The sequence below is a fragment of the Micropterus salmoides genome, unplaced genomic scaffold, assembly GCF_014851395.1.
Source record: "Micropterus salmoides isolate LMB-PRFRI ecotype aquatic unplaced genomic scaffold, ASM1485139v1 Ms_hic_scaffold_7, whole genome shotgun sequence".
In the NCBI taxonomy this organism is placed as follows: Eukaryota; Metazoa; Chordata; class Actinopteri; order Centrarchiformes; family Centrarchidae; genus Micropterus; species Micropterus salmoides.
This window is the reverse complement of record NW_024044459.1, coordinates 18014329-18035406: the sequence shown is the minus strand read 5'-3', so window position 1 is coordinate 18035406 and position 21078 is coordinate 18014329. Positions and strand designations below refer to the sequence as shown.

At 39.5% G+C, this 21078-nt stretch overlaps 1 protein-coding gene across 1 annotated transcript; it reads right to left on the bottom strand.

Annotated features, from left to right (window-relative positions):
• Window positions 1-25: 25 nt before the first annotated feature.
• On the bottom strand, window positions 26-19002 carry letm2 (leucine zipper-EF-hand containing transmembrane protein 2). The gene is made up of 11 exons (XM_038702498.1): window positions 18762-19002; window positions 18017-18085; window positions 13587-14127; window positions 10810-10953; window positions 9420-9563; window positions 8731-8934; window positions 7787-7906; window positions 7289-7408; window positions 5924-6022; window positions 4238-4306; window positions 26-2241 (listed from the first exon to the last, which is right to left on the bottom strand). Exons 2-11 carry the CDS (start codon window positions 18061-18063, stop codon window positions 2185-2187), a joined length of 1545 nt encoding a protein of 514 aa, XP_038558426.1. The 5' UTR covers window positions 18064-18085; window positions 18762-19002; the 3' UTR covers window positions 26-2184.
• Window positions 19003-21078: the final 2076 nt, after the last annotated feature.

Below are 21078 nucleotides of genomic sequence, written 5' to 3'. Positions count from 1 at the left end.
CACAGAGAGAGAGGACACGACTGTAAAGGGTTCATGATTTTAATCATGTGAATAACTTTCATGTCATCACCCCAACGCTAATTTGCCATGGTACATTTAATGCAGGGTAAGTAGTAACTGGACAGCAGTATTTGAACTGAAGGAAACGAATCTGAAGACAGAGGAAACATCATGATGGTGTTGATGAACCAAACCAGTACTGTGGTAGTAGGAAGTAATAGTTTCCTGACAGGCAGAGTTGTCGACACAAACTATGATATTGTTGAGTGAAAAACAAACAAACCCTGTTCCAAGAGGTGACACAAGGAAGGTTATGCAGGACGAGTTGGAGCATCTGATGACAAATGCACTGTGGATGCAGAAGACTGCATCCAGTTCAATAACCGGGTAAAGACATTTACACTTTTCAGTCTCACGTGCACAGCAGAAATCTGAATCCAGTCATTCACATTAACTGCTGAGATAGTAACAGTCAAACTCAAGCACATCAACATGACACGTCTTTCTCAACAGGTCGGCGATAGGTGTTGTTAAAAAGCACCAACTGCCGTTAAGTGTTGCATACATCAGTTCATGTCTACTCAGAATATCAGGGGAAATCTTTCAAATATGGCAGCAGAGCACAAACCAGAGATGATAAAGCAAATTATTTCAATTTATTTTTTCTTTATCCCCTTTCCACCACAAGCGCAGAGGTGATTGATTTTTCATCAGTGCCAACACTGGTGATTATAAGGAAAGGATTAATTTAGATTGATACTTGGATCAAATGGGGCAGGGAAAAGGAGACATTCAACTAAAGAGGAAAATGTGCAACTGGGCACTTTAAACACACCGCGGTGAATGATCAAACCACAATGGTACAATATAGAAAATCTGTTCTTTGATGAAAAATGCAAACACAATCGCCCCTTTAACTTTAGGCACATATGTAAAACAAATACTAGAGATCTTCATAAGCAATATTTTTCCCTAATAAATATCCTTTTATTTATGGCATCCACTTCTGGGAGCTGCCCACAGATGGATAGCAATGAGGAAAAATGGTGTGGAGACAAAAACTTCAGTTACTCTTGAGCATTGTCCAACACACAAAACTGCACTTACACAGTACACATTTCTGTGGTAAACTTTCCAATAACAGCTTTCAGGGTGATATATTTATGTGCGCTTCATGAAGTAGGATAGGTGGGCGAATCAGTCAATGATATTAATTATCTCTTTTAATGCCACAATACTAAAAGTAACATTAATCTAATTTGTGGCTTCGAGATTTTAGTTTCTTCCCCATATTGATAATATATCATCACGTATTTTCTCTTTTCAGTTTACAGAAATCTTAGCATCATAGTGTTAAAACACAATACATACACTGCATCTGCAAATAAAATCTGCAATATTATGTTTCCAGTCAGTGGAAGCAGACTGCACTTTACCAGTCACCTCTGGGTTTAAGGAGTGACCTCTCTCTTAATAATATACCAGTCTTCATTTGCTCATTGCAGCAGCAAGTAACAACGCTCCGTCACCCTGTTCAGAGGCAGGGCCAGTCCAAATCTGCTAGCCCACCAACACATCACCCGACGAAGGAGGGACAGCTACTGAACCAAAAAGTTCAGCCAAGTATTTCTGAAGAGCTGATGACTTGTCTTATTATCCTGACTGAAGTATCCAAACAAAACAAAATAAAACCGCTAAGAGAGAAAAACTTTTACTTACTTTTTTCATAGCAAAATGTACGAAGCTGCTGCTGTGATGTAAGACTGAGACAGAAATTTACAGGATATTTACAAATGTACAGGAGCAGGAGGGAGACTGTCTAGACTGTAGGGAGACACCATTAAACAGACGGTCGACCAGGCTCTGTCACGGGCGGCGTGGGCGTCACGTACAGGACAGTAGGTCAAAGAAATCACACCATTAGTGGTCTGCCAGTCCAGTGAAGTTTCAGGCTGGTTTGTCCAGCTCTAACAGACAGTTACAGAGAATGGAGTGCAACAAATGTGGGTATGAAGAAGCAGCTGCTGAGATGAGGCTGAGGAGGCAGCAGACCTTTCCTGGGTGTTACCAGAAAGAGGGACGTGGAGGCAGCAGGACTCCTGGATGATCATTAACATGCCAGACAGTGCAGAACGGTGATTTCCACCCTCCCCTCATCTTTAGTCCAGATGCTCCTGCTCTGCTTTACACGCCATTGGCACTCATCTTGCTCTTCTGGGACACCTCTGTTGCTGCTTTAGCCTGTGGAAGAGGTTACAGCACTTTGTATAACTTCAATAACCAGTATTTATCAACAAAAATGTATTACACAGTCTGCAGTGGAAGTTCCTTGTTATGGATTAATTTAGGATTGCATGATACAAATTTATTTTAATGTTTATTGCATTTTGCCTTTATTTCATAGTAGAGATGTCTAAGAACTATAATTGAGAGCATACACAAACATTTTTGTAACTTTTCTTATGGAAAATTCTTTCTTTATTAGCACCAGAATAAGCATTTGCTATTCTCACATGGGTCCCTTCAACTGTTTGTTGATAATAAAACACTGACTATTAAAGAACTGTTACTTTTTTCCCCCGAAACTGTAGCAGGTTACCGGACCTTCTCTCTCGCGCAACCAAATCTTAAAATAAAAAGTGCTCCAGGTTAGGCTACTGGAAAGAGCTTTTCTTTACAAATAAAGTCAAACTGAAAATGAACTGCAGTATAACACAGCTCAGCTTTATTCTAGTGTTCATTCACAAAACTACTTGCTCACCTTGTTTTTCCCTTAAAGTCTATGTGTGGAGACACACGGCTAATTTTGGCCTTACAGGTTAAATACATAATAGTACAATAGTGTGTTACTGTCTGTGACACTGTGCTCATGATATCATGAGTTTAAATGACCGGTACAGGATCGGATATACGAGACTGATCGGCACCGTTCACGGCCAATTAAGCTGAAAACTGGCAGATTCCGGTCACCAGCTGATCAATCAGTACATCTCTATATAATAGCTCACAGCCTTTAAGTGGCAGGAATAATAGGATAGAGAGTAAAGACTGGGACAGGATGATACAAAAGTCAGCAGACAAACAGTGAACAAGCCGACACTACAGGAATCTATAATGCTGAGTTGTGATGCATCTGCACAAGTAAAAAACTGAAAACAAAGGGACAATTTAACGAGCAGCCTTAATAATAAGGTGAGTCTAGTCAACAAGAGCTGAATAATAGTGCAGTTCTCTTAGTTTGTGCTGCACTGACGGACCTCAGCGCTCCCAGATTACTGGGCTCTCTAAACTAAACATGTGATCAACAACCTTCTCTTACCAAAAAGTAAAAATCCTATGTCTGTCTATCAGCAGACGACAGAATCAAAGTCTTACTTGACAAGTTAAAACTTATTTAGTAAGACTAGACCTGTCCAGGGTGTACCCCCACCTTTCACCCGATGTCAGCTGGGACTGGATCCAGCCCCCCCGCAACCCTGTACGCAGGATAAGCAGTTGACAATGGATGGATGTAAGTAAGAATAAAATGCGTGCCCGTGTACTGGACCTCCTTAAAACAGCACCATTGAACGTATGATACACATCTTTGTTTAGAAATTAGTGTGGAATGTGTACACAAAGTGGTGAAACATCAACTTGACATTTAAACACATGTATGCAGAGACCGTGTGAGAAAGAGTGAGTGAACGAGGGAGACGACTAGCTTGTGTCGCTTTTCTAAAAACACAAACGTATGCCATCAGAATAATGTCAAAGGTGCTACGAACTCATTAAAAAAAACACAACTGACACACAGGCTTTAAAATGGGGTTTGATGTCACATAGTATCTCTGGTTGGTTTTTAAAAAAAAAAAACTCTTGGAAGAGTCACTTGGAAGCGCGCGAGACAGTGATAGGTCTATATTTAATCAGCTATTTTTAAACCTCACACAGATTAACTTGTTCCCTCGGTTCCAACTTTGACAGCAGATTTCTGTTTTTGTGATGGTTACTCTGTCAAATTTCTCAATATTACTTCCATATATCTAATAACTAAACCGATTTCCATCCAGTCTCTGTACTTTCTCTACTGTGCTCAAGCACTTTCTGTTGAGAGGAATGGCTGGTTTTCCTGAGTCCCACTGTGAGAGATTAGCCTGTCATGTGAGAAAGATCAAAGCCAGGAAGAACTAACTGGATTATAAAACCCTGTGTCATGTCAAATCCCATACAGGTCCAAGGAACAATGGGTGCTCACCTGAAGGACTTCAGCAGGAGTCAGAGGTTTGTCTGACACCACAGGTGCCTTGTCCCGTAGCTCCTCCACCTACAACACACACAAACAGAAAAATAGGACAAATATAAGATTGAGGTTTTTGCAGGACTTCATGGTTCTTCTGTACAACTTCCCCTCTAGACATGTTTTTCTTTTGTTTTTCTATGATTCATAGATCTATTTTAAACGTTGCTTTCATGGGAAAACCATGCATCTCCAAAAAGGTCAACTTTTCATGAGCTAAGGTTTTTTTTGTCCTGTGTGACCAGGCTTTTTGTTGACAATCTGATGGTTTATTTAACTTAAAGAAATTGTTTAAACATTTTGGGAACCACAATTGAGAGGTGTGATACCACCCTCATGTCTGTAGGTTAAATATAAAGCTACAGCTAGCAGCCGATTAGCATAGCTTAGCACAAAGACTGGTTGAACAGCTAAATATACAAGTGTGTGTAATATGTGTAAATGGATTACTTCCTAAAGTGGTGTGAGAAGTCAAGCCTCTTTCTAAACACCACGAAAACAAAATGTCCATTGATTTTAGAACGTTGCAATCATCTAATTCTATTTTTATTAACGGGGAGCCTATACAGTCTGTTTCAAATTACAAATACCTTGGCATGTGCTCGACCATAAGCTTAAATGGGATCTGTGGTCCGACCTCATAAGCACTAAGACATAACAAAAGAATGTACTTTATAAAGAAATCGTCATCTTCTGTCCACAACAAAATGCTTCAGATGTTTTATTGTGCTTTTATTGAAAGTGTTTTGGCCTTTTGCATCATTTTCTGGTTTGGCAAGGCTACTGAGGCACAGAAATAGTCTGTAAGAAAAACTGTAACAACGGCCAGTAAACTATTAGGGATCAAGTTACCAAGTATGGGATGTATCTATAGGCAACAAAACAAAAAAACATTGTGGGAGACAAGAGGCACCCCCTTGCCCCGTCATTTGAAATGTTGCCATCTGGGTGACGATACTGCCTCCCTCCATTTACCAAAAATAGATTAAAATCTTCATTTGTGCCTCAAGCAATCAAGTTTTTAAACAGGTACGGCACATATTTTCGCCAAATAGGCAGAACGCTCAGCTGGTCTGGTCTGCCTGCTTTAATCGGCAGCGAGGTGCAGGGATATGGGAATTATGTTTCATTAGTGTGTGTATTAGTAAGTTTATCAGTATGTCTGATGGTTATCTCTGTGCCGTATGATGTAATGCCTACTTGATTGTGCTGCAAACTAATTTCCCTATGGGGATGAATAAAGATTGATGATGATGGTGGTATTGAACAAACAAGATATAACGTGTTTTTAGACATACGGGTAGGTGAACTTAGCTGTTTCACCGTTTCCAGTCTTTGTGCTAAGCTGGCTGTAGCTTCATATTTATGTACAGAGGCGAGAGTGGTATCAATCCTCTCATCTAATCTAAGCAAGAAAGCAAATAAGCACATTTCCCTAAATGTTGAACTATTCCTTTAAGAAGCTGAAGAATTTTCTTAATCCATGAAGGAATATCGGTCCTTAATCTTTCAGTCTGTGCAAAAATCACCAAATTTTATTTGCCGTTTACATGTTTCATATCCCTGGGCTCTGTCGTCAATACAGTTCTACTTATCTCATTGCTGCTGTGCGTTTAGTGGTGGTGTTTTAAAGAGTGCACTGACCGGTCTGTCTTTAATGATGAGAGCAGGGTCCGCCAACATGTCAGCACTGACTGAGGTCGTGTTCGCTCCTGTATTCTCCACTGGAGGAGGAGTAGCTTTCTGCAAAAACAACAACAATACATCTGATAAGAAGACCATATCTAACTAAAGACCACCTGCTCTGGTTTCTTTCTTGTCGCCCCTCCACTCAAAAATGTGTTTCGCATGTTGTTTTTCACTTGGATCTTTGACCTTCGCTGTGCAGAGCGATGTAAGTGCACAGTTTGACACTAGAAGGCTTGTTTCCACATTTATCTGCTGAAGGGGGAAAGTTTCTCTGTGCTCAACCTCCAATCTAAGTTTAAGACGCGACGTCCCAACTGGTTGGGCAACCAATCGTGCTCAAATATGCAATTTAAACGTCAGAAATGTAGATCCTTTAAAACTCCAGGACACATAATCTGAGAATTTAAGTTAAGTAGGAGACATGTTGTGTCCAGCAGTTAAACAAGTTAAATGAGGGAGGATGTCATTTTATTAATTTAATACTTGTTAAAGAAGCAGTCTGTAACAACTGAACATACAATGCAAAAACCTTTAAGGTCTTTCTGCTCCTGGCTCCGATTGGTTGTTTTGTTCAGGCAGAGGTGGATTCTTGCAAATGGCACTAAGAGCACTAGGAGAAGGAACCTGATTTGTTTTTTCTTCAAATTATCTGACTCAAAGTCAGGACAAAGTGACATTGTCAGCAAATTGTCAGCAAATATGGCAAAAATAATTTCTTTATAAAAGTTGCCTACTGGACCTTTAAATAATTAAATGAATAAAACATTATTTATAGCAGAGTATATTTATGTGTCTGGAGGAGATTAATAACAATTAATAAGGGTTTAGGGTTATTAATAGAGCTGCGAGAGCCGATTAATCGATGAGTTGACAGAGAGAAAGTGAATCAGCAACTATTTTGATAACTGATTAATAGTTTCAGTCATTTTTAAAAATGACAAAATTTACTTTGACGTGTTCTGACATTATGACATGAAATAAATTATTTGACTCTTTATGAGACAAAATCAAGCAATTTGAAGACACCGTGTCTCGCCGTGGAAAGTTGTGATGGGCATTTCTTACCGCTTTTTAAATTCACAGACTGAAAATAATCACTTGTTCCAGCCCAGGTTACTAATACAGTGACAGAAACCACCAAAATAGTTATGAAACAGCTTGTGCTAAGGAGAGCAAACACTAAAACATCAATGGCCTGCATAGCAGCTATTTAAACAGCTGGAATGTGAAGCTGAGGGCAACTTTTTCTAATCTGTACATTCAAGTGAAAATTAAATGGTGCAGCCTGTTAAGATTTTAAGTAGATTGTAAAGGTCGAACCTCGAGTTTGGGAACAGGCGGGATGACTGGGGCTTTTGGTTTGAGGTCCGTCAGATACATGGCTCTGGAGAGAAGCAGCAGCGATGGAGGAACGTTCTCCTTCAGGTGCAGGTCCAGCCACTAGATGGAGAAGGACATTTATTATTCACAGTGACATAAGACGACAGATTCTTTTATTAAGCATGTGTTGCACTGAGTCTCTTCCAGCCTGTCCATTTTGTTTTAACAACAAACTTAGAGAATGATCACTACAAGTAAAGCGCTTCATCTTTCCCTTCACGCTGGCAAAGCCAAATCTCATATATCTGATAAACAGAAGAAATGAAAATCTGCTCGTTACTTGTTTCATTTCAATCTGTCAACTGCACGAAATGTGTATAATTCAAATTCATAGTTATATCTGTGTAAAATATTCAGCATTGGGAGATGTTAATCTGGGAAATCCTACATTTGTGAAACCAGGATTTAGTGTCTATCTACCAACACTCAGCTGCTCACCTGCTGCAGCTGCACACGTAGCTGGTCTGTGGTGAGACCCAGAGACCGCATCCCTCGACTACGACATGCTGCCTGTAATTCTGACACACTCATGGCTGGCACACCCTCTGCTGCAATCATCTGTGAAGAAACAGAGAGGGAAGTCAAGAAACTACACGTCAAGAGGGACAAGAATAATTACACATCTGTATTTCATTCAATATGTAATCAGTTTAATCACAATGACACCTTTCCATTGTGGGTACTAATGTACACAACATAATGTACACACTAATATTTTTATTATTACAATAACTGCCTTTTTAGATTGTGGCTGTTTCAGAGAAGCACTGCTTTCTGTTCATTTCACTACGATATAAAATTAGATTTGCAGAATCGTCACAGTAAACTTTTAGTGCGTTCAGATTGATGTCACATTATTTTAATGTGGTAAGGAACATTACAGGACTGTCCTTGCCTAGACAATCAGGGCGGCTGAGTCTATGAACTCTTAAAAATCCCTTCTTAAAAACGTACTTTTATAGGAGAGCCTTTTCTGATTTTGGTTGATTTTATTTATTTATTTTCTTTTAAAATTTAATTTGCATTTCATTGTCTTTGCTGTTGTGAAAGCACTTTGTAACATGGTTTTGAAAAGTGCTCTATAAAGATTATTATTATTGCTGCAATAAGGCAGCAAAAAAAAAAGGATAAATTATATTTTACTTTGATGGATTACTTAACTCATAATAGTATGAATGGACATCTAAAGTCTGCCTGACAGACAGGACATAAAAACTTGTGGGAGAATAGTTGGCAGCAGTAAAGTATATTTGCAGAAATGGGCTAAAACATGCTAAACTGCTAGCATGTCTCTTCCTGGTTTCATAACCTTTGTCTGTTTCTTCCTCTCATGACATTAAAATCATGCCTACAGTCCCTCGACCACAAAACTACCAGCTCACCTCATCGTCTGACTTGATGGTCCTGAGTTGCATCATCAGCTGAAAACGCAGCAAGTTGTTTGTGCCGATGGGCTGCAGCTCCAGCAGCTTACACAGAGCCACCAGCTGGGGGCGCTCCAGGTGCTCTAGCGTCAGCTCGTCCTCAAACAGCTTCGAAAACCGGACGATGTCCTTCGTGGTGGGCTGCTCACCGGTGCCCCGAACCTGACAAGGACACACAAAGAAACCATGCTGAGCAAATATTATCCGAGTCCAGACCGGCTGTATTAGTAGTTTCAGACCTGCAGATTATTATTTGTTATAATTAATAAAAATCACAAGCCTTACTTGGACATTGCACTCACAATCAATTGTAACTACTTTTTATTAATACTACTCTCAGAACTGCCACATTTAACACTCTACTCTACGGCTCTCAAAACTTTCCCCCCCCTCACAAATGCAGTTTTGTTTTAATTCTGGAAAGTCCTCTAGACATCTTAGTTTCCTAATTACAATCATGACAATAAACAACTACGGTTCAGTTTGTTTACCAAGTCTTATCACTTTTTAAACGCTGATTTGGGAACATTCAGATCTTAATAACAGTACAGCGGAAACAGTACAGCATTAATAAAATGGATGTTGCTGTGTAAAATGTGTGCATGGGCTTCCACAGACTGTTGGGACACACACGATGTTAATGCTACCTGCTGGACATATGTGGAGAAGCGCTGCGTCTCGTCATCTGTCTGAGCTTTTGCTTTATTCCTTCGAGCCATCTCAGCGATGGTCTCTTGGAGAAACTTGGCCAGCTCCAGCTTAGCTGCCAGACCCTTCTTCTGCTTCTCCTCCTGCATGAAGTAGAGGGAGGGGAGACAGGTCGGTTAAAGAAATATGCCTCAAATATGGCAACAGTTCGATGCATTAATATACAGTAATCACACTGTGTTGATTGTATTCAAGTTCTATATAGTTCAATATTACAGAGTTAAATTAAATACTTTTAGAAGATGTAGTCATTGGCTCGGAGGTCAGGTACAAAAACTGGGGTCTTTAAACAATTTGAGACAGTTGCAGATAATGAATAATCTAAAAGTAGAAATGTGATTTATAATGTAGTCTGTTCGGACCTTTCCTTTGTGTTTCTTTGAAAGGCAAATCATAAAAAGCTGAGGGGCTGGTGATTTTTACTTTTTAAAAAAAAGGTATTAGCCATCAGGTAGACAAATAAATAAATAAATTTGGCCAAACAATCGTAAACGCCTTAAAAATTCTAACAACTTAATAAAAAAAAAAGGACCACATATAAGGACAATGTTAAATCACAATATATACATTTTACACTTCTCTCTGGTATCTCCCACCCAGGATTTGACACTGTACTGAAATCTATCACTTCCTATGTTGAGCCATATTTTCAGACACCTCTGTGCTGTCCAAGAGCACGAGAGCATATCTGTGAATCACTCAAACGTGCTGCCGAACAACCAGGGAACATCAGAGAACAAAAGGAATGTCATGTTATTGGTATATTAAAAATTCTTGGATAATAAGCTTTATAAAACTCTTTACAGGTTTGTAGAGCATGTGGTGTATATATTGTGCTACAACTCCCAAAGTAAATTGCCTGGATTAGATAAAGTCAGCTGCCTGCATGACCAGAAGGTCTTAGTGCAACAGCCACAGCCAAATCTGAGGAGTTATATAACCATAATGAAACCAGTTGTGTCGTGGCTTTCCAATTAGTCACTGAGGTGCAGCAGTGTTAGCGACCTCAAATGATGTGTGCGCCGCAGGCACCAGCTCTATAACGCACACTCCAATTGTAGTGTCTAGACACTTACCTTTGCTTCTCCATTTATTGATTAAAGATGTTTACAAAGGGTTCCTCAAAAACTGTATGCTTCACCTGGTATGAAACACACCTGACTGCATGACCCTTTCTGTATAAATACAGTCTCAGTATATGTAAATGTGCTCACAGTGTACAAAAAGTGTATTACATAAAAATAAACACAGAAGGCAAACAACTTCAAAGATGGCTCTAACACCAGTCATGAGGTCATTTGGGCGGCTGTGTGTGTACATAATACATGCCTTCTTCGACTCTGTCTCGAAGGTGGAGGGCAACATCTCTGGGAAGAGTTTGAGGAAGACCGGAAGAAGGAACTCCATGAAAGGAACGATGACAAACACCATGAAGGGCACCAGACGGAACAGATCGGCACAAGTCCTCATCAGCTACAAACAAAAAGGAAAACAACGCTGATGTCACAAAATGTGGACGGTAACACGGGCCAGTATTCACCATAGCCCCGCTGTCAGTGCCCAAGTCATTGGAGGTGTGTTTCCCTGTAAGATCTTATTACACATGCACTCAAGCTCTGCCAGTCCTCTTCTAAAATAGCCCAAATATAGTTTTACCATGGCATGTGCACAACTTGGGTCACCGAGGATGCATACACATATTGCAATCTGTGTACATCGATCAGTCAGTGCGACAGTACCAGAATGTGCTTTTTAAATTATCCACCAGTGTCTTGTCTCCGTTTATCTTTCAATGTTTTCTGATATTTGCATAAATACGTTCAGGGACTCAAATATTGAAACTGGCCTTAAAAAAATCCAGCTGTGGTCTAGCTTTAATAAAGTCACATGCATTTTAGATTTTGGATGCATGACAGCGGCATTTTCAGGAGCATCAGGCCTCTGAAGTGCTGCTCTTTCAGATCGGGGTCAGGAGCATAACACAGTAATAGTGACTAGCAGGGTTGGGGTTTAACGGATGACATGTAACACCATTACGTAATCAGTATACAAAAAAAGTAACTGTATTCCGTTACAGTACCAAAAATAAAAACGTAATCAGATTACAGGTACATTTTGTAAAAATGGGGATTACTCAGAGGGATTACTTTAAGCAGAAAGTTTCCATGAAACAGAAAACGCAACGATATTTGCCTTCATATATATATTTTTTTTTTATATACACAGTCCATGGTATGTTACGTGTTTCTGTAAAAACCAAAAGGTAGGGAGGGATGTGTCGCAGGTATTGATTGGTGTTTACATTTGCTAGTAAAGCAGAGTGTGTGTTAACGTTACGCCCACCCACCCCATCATGCAGACTCCAGGTTCCAGTTATCAGTGAGTGAACACGGTGTTCTGACGATATATGCTACCGCCAAGTAGCACATCTCAATAAGTAGCATAGCATAAATCGACATAACACCGACTCCGGTTCCCATTCAGGCGCCGCTTCCCTCCATCACTCCCCGACAGGTCCCCCCGCCCCTGTCCTGAAAACCTCCAGTGCTTGAGTAAGTAAACACCTTTATACAGTGTAAAGTAAACACTAACACTCCCGCGGTACATGAGCTCCCAGTACTGGCAGAGCCAATCTGACCAGTGGTTGCACAGCTAACTGAGCTAATAACAGCAGCTAGCTGTTAACTAACTTCAGCAACAAGCAAAGCCATCTGTCCATCAGGAAACTGTGAATCACAGAGGCGAGGCAGAGCAACCGGGGACATCAGAGAGAAAACTGGTATAGTAATAATTATTCAGTGTCACATATTAGCACTGCATGAGGCTCAAACTACAGCTGAACTCTAAATATCCCTGTGCAATATCAAATAGTCTATTAGTGTAAAATGATTTAAACCGAATGCATTTCACAGTTTCATTTATTTAGTGCCACAGATTAAATGTAACCTGTTTCAGGATTATTAGGAGTTTTAATAGTACAGCCTCACATGTCCTTCATTTATTTTCTTTTTTTTGCTCCCTTCTGAAAGAAAACTAGTCTGCAGGTGGGCACGCATCCCACACAGCTGCATACCTGCTGCTGCTCACACAGTACACATTCCTTATTGACATGTTAATGTGTGAAACATTCAAAGAAACCCTAAAGTCATAAAATATGCCTTGCTGGCTTCCTGATAACGACCCAGAAGGAGTGGGGGGGGATGACTACTTCTAGAGCGCAATGTTTTGTAATGACAAACAAACAACACGACTGTAAAGGAGCCAGACAGACATGCTGCTGTTTTATCCATGTTAGCAGCTTGGCTCTGGGGATAAAAAATTTTATGTGCACAGTTACACTTTCAGGTCAATTACTATCAAAAACGATAGCTTTAATGGTTTCACTGAAGAGAAAAGACATTTCATGCTCAATATATGCTGATTTTAGAGCAACACGTTTTAGAAAAATCTTCATTTGTGATGAGTTGTGTTTTAAGAAAGGAGCAGAAAAGTTCTTTGTCTGCATATTTAAAAAGTTATGTTCTTGGCGACATACGTTTCTCCAATGCAACTGTATATAACTAAAGGGTATTTTTGGCGTTTTCCAAGTCCATGTGTGCTGGGCACTTGTGTCTATGCATGACACAGTAACTTCCTGACTGTAAATGATCTAGATCCCTGTGCCGCACATTGCAGGAGGTTTCCAATTGAAGATAAATAAACCCTGTAACACAGAGACTCTACATACAGACGGACGACGCGTCTTCGCTTCCTCTCACTGTACAAAATTTAAATAAAGCCAAAATGTTCCATATACTGGTGCTGCCATTCTTGTGCTGGTGATATCAATTGGAGCCAGAGTCTGCGCAGTAGTGATCAGGGTTCAAGCCGCGGCATCGAGGTCAATTACGACCAGGGTTCAGCTGTTAATCATAACATGAAACCCCCTTTTTATAGCATCAAAGAGTAAATTAAAACCAAAGTTATCAGAAAAACAAGCACTTGAACATACATCAGCATGATGAGAACTACCTAAAATGGCAAAAACCATCTTTGGGAAATATGTTTTTAATGTGTTCTTTGATTTTTTTTTAAGCTCAGTCCACATCCCATTTTGCTTCACTTACCCGTCTCCTCTCTCGGCGTGTGAGCAGCTGTCCATGTAGCAGCCTCCACACCATCCTGCCTGCAATCTTGATGTCGATGCCGAGTAATCGGAAGCCATTGTAGTAATGCTTCAACTCATCCACAATCCTCTGATACACAGACTTTTTCAAGACCGCCCTCTCCTGCACCGGAGGGACGGCGGCTGCTGTGGTGGCGGTTGTGGATGTGGGCGTCGGAGTGGGAGATGATGGGGGTTGGGGCTGGGATGAAGTGGTCACAGAGTCATTTTTTGCCGCTGGAGAAGCATCCTGTGCGGCTGCAGGTGAGGCCTTAGTGTCCTCCTGCTTTATGTCTTGGTGCCAAACACCTGAGCTGTGTAGAGAGCGGGCGAGCAGGGCGGAGTTGTGTCCACGGCTGAGGCCTCTGTAACAGTGGGAGTAGCCGTAGCGGGAGTGCCTAAGTGTCAATAAGGACGAGCCGTGGCCTGGAGGGTCTATGTGGAAAAAGGCTTTGGAAGACAAGGAGGAGCAGCTGTGCCTCTTGGATAACAAATACGATCCCCTGTTGACAGAGACAAGAAAAACTGGTTAGTTGTTACACTGTGCAAGGGAATGTTAGAAAAAGTAAAGCACGTATATGATACTGCTCAAATGTGTATTTGCTGAACTGATTAAGTGATCAACAATTAATCAGTTAATTGATACTGTCAAACATCCTAGCTCAGAGAAACAATGACCTGATTCTTTGTGTGTGACTTTCTACTTTGGCAATATTGTTGATCCTAAACATTCATGCCAATAAAGCATAGTGAATTTAATTTAGTTGACAGCACATCAAGCACAGATAGCCCCGTATCAAAATACTGGTAGCTTACTCTAGAAAGGATGAAAGCCGAAGATTACCGTAGTTATTTAAACTTGGATCAATTTTTATGAAAAAGGTTTTCTTTAAAATCGGTGAACCCTTATGGACTAAAGAAATATCAATAATCACGGATTTACACATATTCAGACTTTATGACACCACCACTTCTTTACAGTGCGTCTTGTTAAACATGCCGGTAATTCTGAATTAATTATACTTTGTTGCTCATGGTTTCCATAACATGAACTGAACGACTGAATTGTGGAGAATCTAACTGATCTTACGATGTGCATCGTGTCCATATTGACATTTGTGTGTGTATGTGGGACCTAAGGAGCTGAACTAGCTCAAGCAGGCGACCCGAAGGGCTTCAAGAGCTTTTATACATCCAAAGAACTTCTATAATAACCAGACCAGGCATCTAATTGAGACCTAGGTTTATGTGTTTAAACGTGTAGCCACACCAGGCCAGTAAAAAAGACAGGAGTCTAAATTTAAATTTCTTGTTATGGCTTCTCATGGACATCTCTACAGGCCCTGGAGCTGCGACAATTAGGTGATTAGTCACTGATAAAAAAACTAATAGCCAACTATTTTGATATTTGATTAATGTTTTACTTCTTTTTTTTTTGGCATAAATACTTAAAACTCTTTTATAATCCAAAAGATTGACTGATTAAATAAAATAATAAAAATTAATAATAAGCAGATTAATCAATAATGAACCTAATTGTTAATTACAGTCCTGATAGCTTGAATGTATTTATCATCAATTATATAAATAATGATTAAAAAAAAATAAGCTGCCAGATTAAATAATAAAAATACATATTGGTTGCAGCATCACTGCACACAATCTACACCACCAAATGCTGATGTAGTATGAATATTTTAGGAATATTTAAAAGTAACCACTACAAAGAAGCAACTAACAACTATTTATATTATCAGTTAATCTGATTATTTTTATAGTTTAATTGCTACTTACGCTAGTCTATAAAACATCTAAAAATAGTGAAAAATGCCCATCCCAAGTTTTAAAACCCAAAACCTTTACATTGCTGGTATTGTTTTACAAAGATATACAATACAGAAAAGCAGCAAATCCTTGATTAATGGCTTAAAAGCACTGATCTAAAATTGTTCTTGACTTATCGTTTCAACACTACACACCTCACAGAAGTAACTCAATAACACATCTAAATGTATTGTTTAAACAAGCCTTTGTTTGGTCCTTGTAGGCCGCCGTTTACTCATCAACCAATCACAAAGAAGCACAACTATGGTCGTCTATCAAACAGGCTCCTCACTGTCCGCATGTCAGGCAGCTATAAGCAAAACTACCACATCTACCACATTGTGTAACCTGTTCCTCTGTGTTGCTTTAATGATTAACTAGCTGAGTAGGCATTTACCCCCGTCTGGTACAGCAGGTTTCAAATTATAGAAAAAGACATTCAGATGATTTCGGATCTTTATTTGGAGAATGAACATTCTCAATCAAATTACCAGAAAATAGTTTTTCAAATATTATTTAATTAAAGAAGCTTCATAAAAATCAAAATATATATTTAAAAAAAAATAAAATAAAAATGATGGCCATACCTCCGCTAACATTGTGGAAATTACACTTAATTTGTAAGGAAAAGGACACATGTTGGCAACACATTCAGGGTTATGGTTAGAGAGTCAACATCAGATACAGTGACTCCCATGCATTGATTTATTTTTGGCAGCCCACCACAATATCCGCCACATATTGAATTTTTTTTCTATTTAAAGTGGATAAAGTTTTTTATTTTGTCAATGAGCTGCACACAGCGCATTGATTCACTCAGTCCCTCCTGCCCTGCTCTCAAACTCTCTCAACAAAACACATTGAGATCGGACCTGTGTGTGAATAGCCCCTCCTCTCAGCGCACACTCGGCACTGGGTTGTTAAGGTTAGCACGTTGTACGCTAGTCAATATCGACTGTTCGTGTAAGTGGCCAACGGTAATTCTTTAACTCTGATTCTGAATCAGAATTCCTTGTATGTGTAAACAGTCTTTTCTGATTACTGAATGTTTGCTCTCTTAATCAAGAGGTATAACTAAATATTTTTACTGACTCAAAAGGGATCATCCTGAGTGGCGCAGGCAGTCTGAACCAGAGGTATTAGCAAAACTGAGTACCTAGAAAAGGTGGAAAAGCTAAGTAGCCCAACTGGTGTAATTAACTATCCAATGAATTTGCTTTGAATATTTCCAGGCAGAGAGAGGCTAGGGAAGGGATAGCTGTAGCTAATGAGGAGGAGAACAGCAGCCAACATGCTGCGGTGGGAGAGCCAGCTAGGGCAGAACAACAGGTGAGATTGCCACAGAGATGTAGCAGCAGCGCAGGTCAGGGAAGCAGATTTCTCAGGAAAATTCATTTCTATTCTTCACTGTTTTTATTTGATAGAAGCAACGGAGCTGTGTATATTGTTCTGTTATTTGTCACAAAGTACTTGGCAATCAAAATATTTGTAGTTGAGCACCTATATACAATATTTATAAAATTTAAGAAAGAGTGGGAGTGCCTCCCTCAGTGTGCTCGCACAAAAAGGTTACTTAATAAACAAAAGCTGTTTAGAAACTAATTATGGCGTCCTATGGCTAATACAGTCATGCTGGATAAACATTTGAGAAACTCATTTGCATTCCTTACCACTCTTAAATATTTTGGTGAATCATCACTCCACCCATTAACCTCTCAAGCCTCTCCATTCATCTGTTCTTGAGCAGCATTATTTATTGTTTTAAGAACATCTTCAGACACAGTAGGCAACAACACAGACCTGGCATCATAATACACCTGATCTGTGTCTCGAGTGATCATGTAATTTCTCTTCCCCTACTCCCCACTGTCATGAACACAGTTGGGGGTTGCTTGATGTACCGATTTCTATGACTGACATACATTATAACTGTATTAAATCCACCTCCCTCTATACCTGTTAAAAATGAAACACATTGTGTGTGTTGACTGTATTTCCGTCCCCATGAAACATTTTCAAAGCCAATTAATTCCTACATTGTTTACATACATGTTTACTACCAGACAAAATAACTAGATAGATAGATAGATAGATAGATATTCCCATAGTTTTTATCACCATGTTACCCAACCCTAATGTACAACTGAGTTAATTTGTGTAACAAACTGTGGGGTCGCATTAAGAAACCAGGGTAGTGAACCTGAGGACAAACCTGGACTTTGAGATGCCACCATGAAGCACAGCTGCCTGTTAATTTCAGTGTGTTCTACTCTAGTAGCCCCGTTTAATTTTGCATCATCAGTAGAAATCACAGTAGCTGTGTGGGTGTACCTCTTGTGTCTGACTTGAATCATGGGATGCATGAATAAGCTTCACTGCAGCAGACACTATGTAAACAGAGACAGCCTGTGCTTTTGGCTCTCCATCACAGCAGAGACTGAACTCAAGAGCTTGCAACTACAGTCACTGACTTTGTGAAGAGAACTGGTTACAGGGTGACGGCCTGCTTTGCAAGAGTTTCTTTGTTTCACTCACTTGCAGAAGTGTAGGTGCTTTAGCCGTACTTACCTTGATCTTGTGACTGCAAGGAGCACCTGATGACTAAAGACTGCCATTGTAGGAAAAGATCACAATTTTCTGTAGAAGCACACATGGAGAGAGGGAGAGAGAGAGAGCATACCGGTGTCAGATTACAGTTTACTCACAAGGTGCAGCAACAGGCTGACTGGAAAAATACAAAATGTAGAACACGAACATCTGTCCCGATCACACAGAGGTCTCCTGGCAAACTGACAGAAGTTTGCTTTGAAAGTTAGCCAACTGTTTATGACATAGCTAACATCAGCTTGAGGACACCAGACAGCACGCTAGCTCAATATTATGTAACAACACAGCAGCAACAAAGCTCAACAGCCGCTAGTTATCTGACAGATACCACCGTCAACCTGGTCCATTAACGACTTAATTTACCATTAAAATCGACCAATAATAAGATCTTACGTGAGTGTATCTTAAATAAAAAGATTAACTCACACATTACATTGGGTTAAGTTAATGCATTTTCTGCTAAAAAGTTCACTCACTGCTAAACTGAGAAAATCTACAAAACTTTGGTCATTTCCCACTAACCTTAGCTAATTTAACTAAGTAACGCCTATATTACACATCCCAAATGTCTTAAAAACTATCGTAATGTTACTACTCCTGAGTACGTTACGTTCACATTAGCCTCATGCTAGCAAACTCCCTCCGCTAGCCTGGCCGGTTAGCTTGCTGTTGCTAAAGCTAGCTGGTGAAATGGAAGCCCACTAACCTCCAGCGTCAATGACGGAGCGATGGCTGCCGCTGCTGACTGGGCGTTGTAAGGCTTCTCGGTGAGACGACAACAATGTAATCCATCCACAACAATCGATAGAGCTAAACGAGAGTGACGGCCGAGGTGGTGATAAACCCATTTACGGTGGGTTTATACTTTAAAATCGCGTCTCAATGCGTCGTGTTTCAGCAGCAGACCGTCGACTCTCTCTGTGTGCAGACAGCTGCACTGAGGGGTCACAGCGTAACAGGCGTGAGTGTTGTGCGTAGCGACCGAAGATCGTCTGTGTCCTGTGAAGACGATTTACTCTTAGTTAAAAAAGCCGTCCCACTTTCCTACTGTTATTTTGCCTCAGAGCGTCTTAAATTTAATTTAAATTTTAATTCAGTCTATAAAAAATTTATTTTAGAATATATTTTTATGATAGATATAGTTTACAATTCACCGGATATTCAATATTCTTTATTCTATATTATGTTTTTGCTGGGCAAGTATTTGTTCACGGCCTTTTTGAGGCTATGAAGTTGTTGTATTCACCTAAGGACTTATCTTTTTGTTGTTTCTGTATTTGTCTTAGTTGTAGTGTGTTTCTTAAATTGTTGATTGTTGTTTTGTTTGTGTCTATAATTGTAATGTCTTTGGTTTGTTTCTTGTTTTTGTACTGTATTATATATTAGCCCCTCCTCAAAAAAACAGATGGTTCATCTCGAGGGATGTATCCTATTTAATAAACTTGTACAACAACAAAAGTAATGATTAGGGTTAACTCTGAAACATTTTGAATTAGTATGTTCATAATTATCCTTCTCTTAAGGCAAAATTATTGAATTTACTTACAGCAGAATCAACTTCAAGTACTGAGTGATTCTGATATTTAAATTGAAAATACATAGAAATGTCCAAATTCTCCTATTTCGATTAATCGTGAAAATGACTGACAGATTAATCGATGTTGAAAGTAATTGTCAGTTGCAGACCTAATTATAGTTAGTACTTTTAGTAGTGTTTATTATTTTAGATTTTAAAGATAGCGAGTCATCATGTAGACATGCAATTACTCTTCAGCTCTGGGACCATGTATAGTGATAACCACCAATATGTAAAATATATTAAATTCACACCAGTCTCACCTCTGTGCATCTTTCAACCACTCTCAACTCATTTTGGTTTGCATACTAAATGTCCTCTTTTGATCACCCATACATAACCCTTCATTGCTCCCAGCACACAAGCTCGTACAAACTGCCCAGTATAATAATGTGAGCTACAGTAAACAAATGGCTGGTGAAGAGAGTAGAACATTTTGCAAGCCAGTGTCAAATTGGTGCAAGAAACCGGGATGTAAATGCAGTAAATCTGGAAGCTGTATTTATCATGGGCAAGAAGACCACTTTGTTTCTTCTGAGTTAAGTTGGTAATTCTTTGCCACTGGTGTATCACTTGCAAAATACTTTGTTGTAGTCGGTTTTAAGTCTTTTGCAGTGTGGATTATTGCCGTAGAAATGCATACCGTAACATAGTGAGTGTTTTGTATGTTGTGGTGTAGAGTACTATTTATGTTATTGTTTCTGCTGTGTGTTGTCTGTTTTGTATTGACTGACCGGGGACTACAGATGAAAATTAGCCCACTGGCTAAATCTGGCATATTTACATCAATATGTTCATTAATGTGCACTGTCCCATTTAAATAAATAAATAAATAATGCAGTTCACACTTTACCCTCTCGTTTTAAAATACTTTTTAACATACACATCCATGAAAAAAGGTTGTAAAACTAGAGCCTGAAAATATATTGTAAACGGATTGAAAGCCGCAGAAAAAGCCAGTACGTGGGCCTTGAGTTCAAGAAGGTAACAAAAATAATCTTTCACAGTCAAATTTTCAGCTATACTACAAATACATTTTATTAACATTACCCTAAAGAGCTTTGTAGTGCACACTAAAAAGACTATGGACTACAACATTGTGGTACCAGGAAATCGAGACAGAGTGAGCGCTCTTTTCTTTTTTCCCCCTGCTCTCTGCTACAGATCAGGCGACGAGGCGTCTAAAAGCCAATCAGAGACCCTGGTGCAAACCAACGTATCCACAGCATCTGCATAGTGCTGCGTCCGGGGGGAGGGGGTGTTAATAAAAAACAATTATTTAATACTGTTAAAACTGCATACTATTATACCATGTGTTCAGTAATAATGACACAATTAAAAAAAATTAAGTTTAGATTTATTTATTTTTACATCCTCCTCCTCCTCAAATGAAACATGACACATCCATTTCCTCTTTCATTTTGATGGAGGTGTGACTTTAATAACT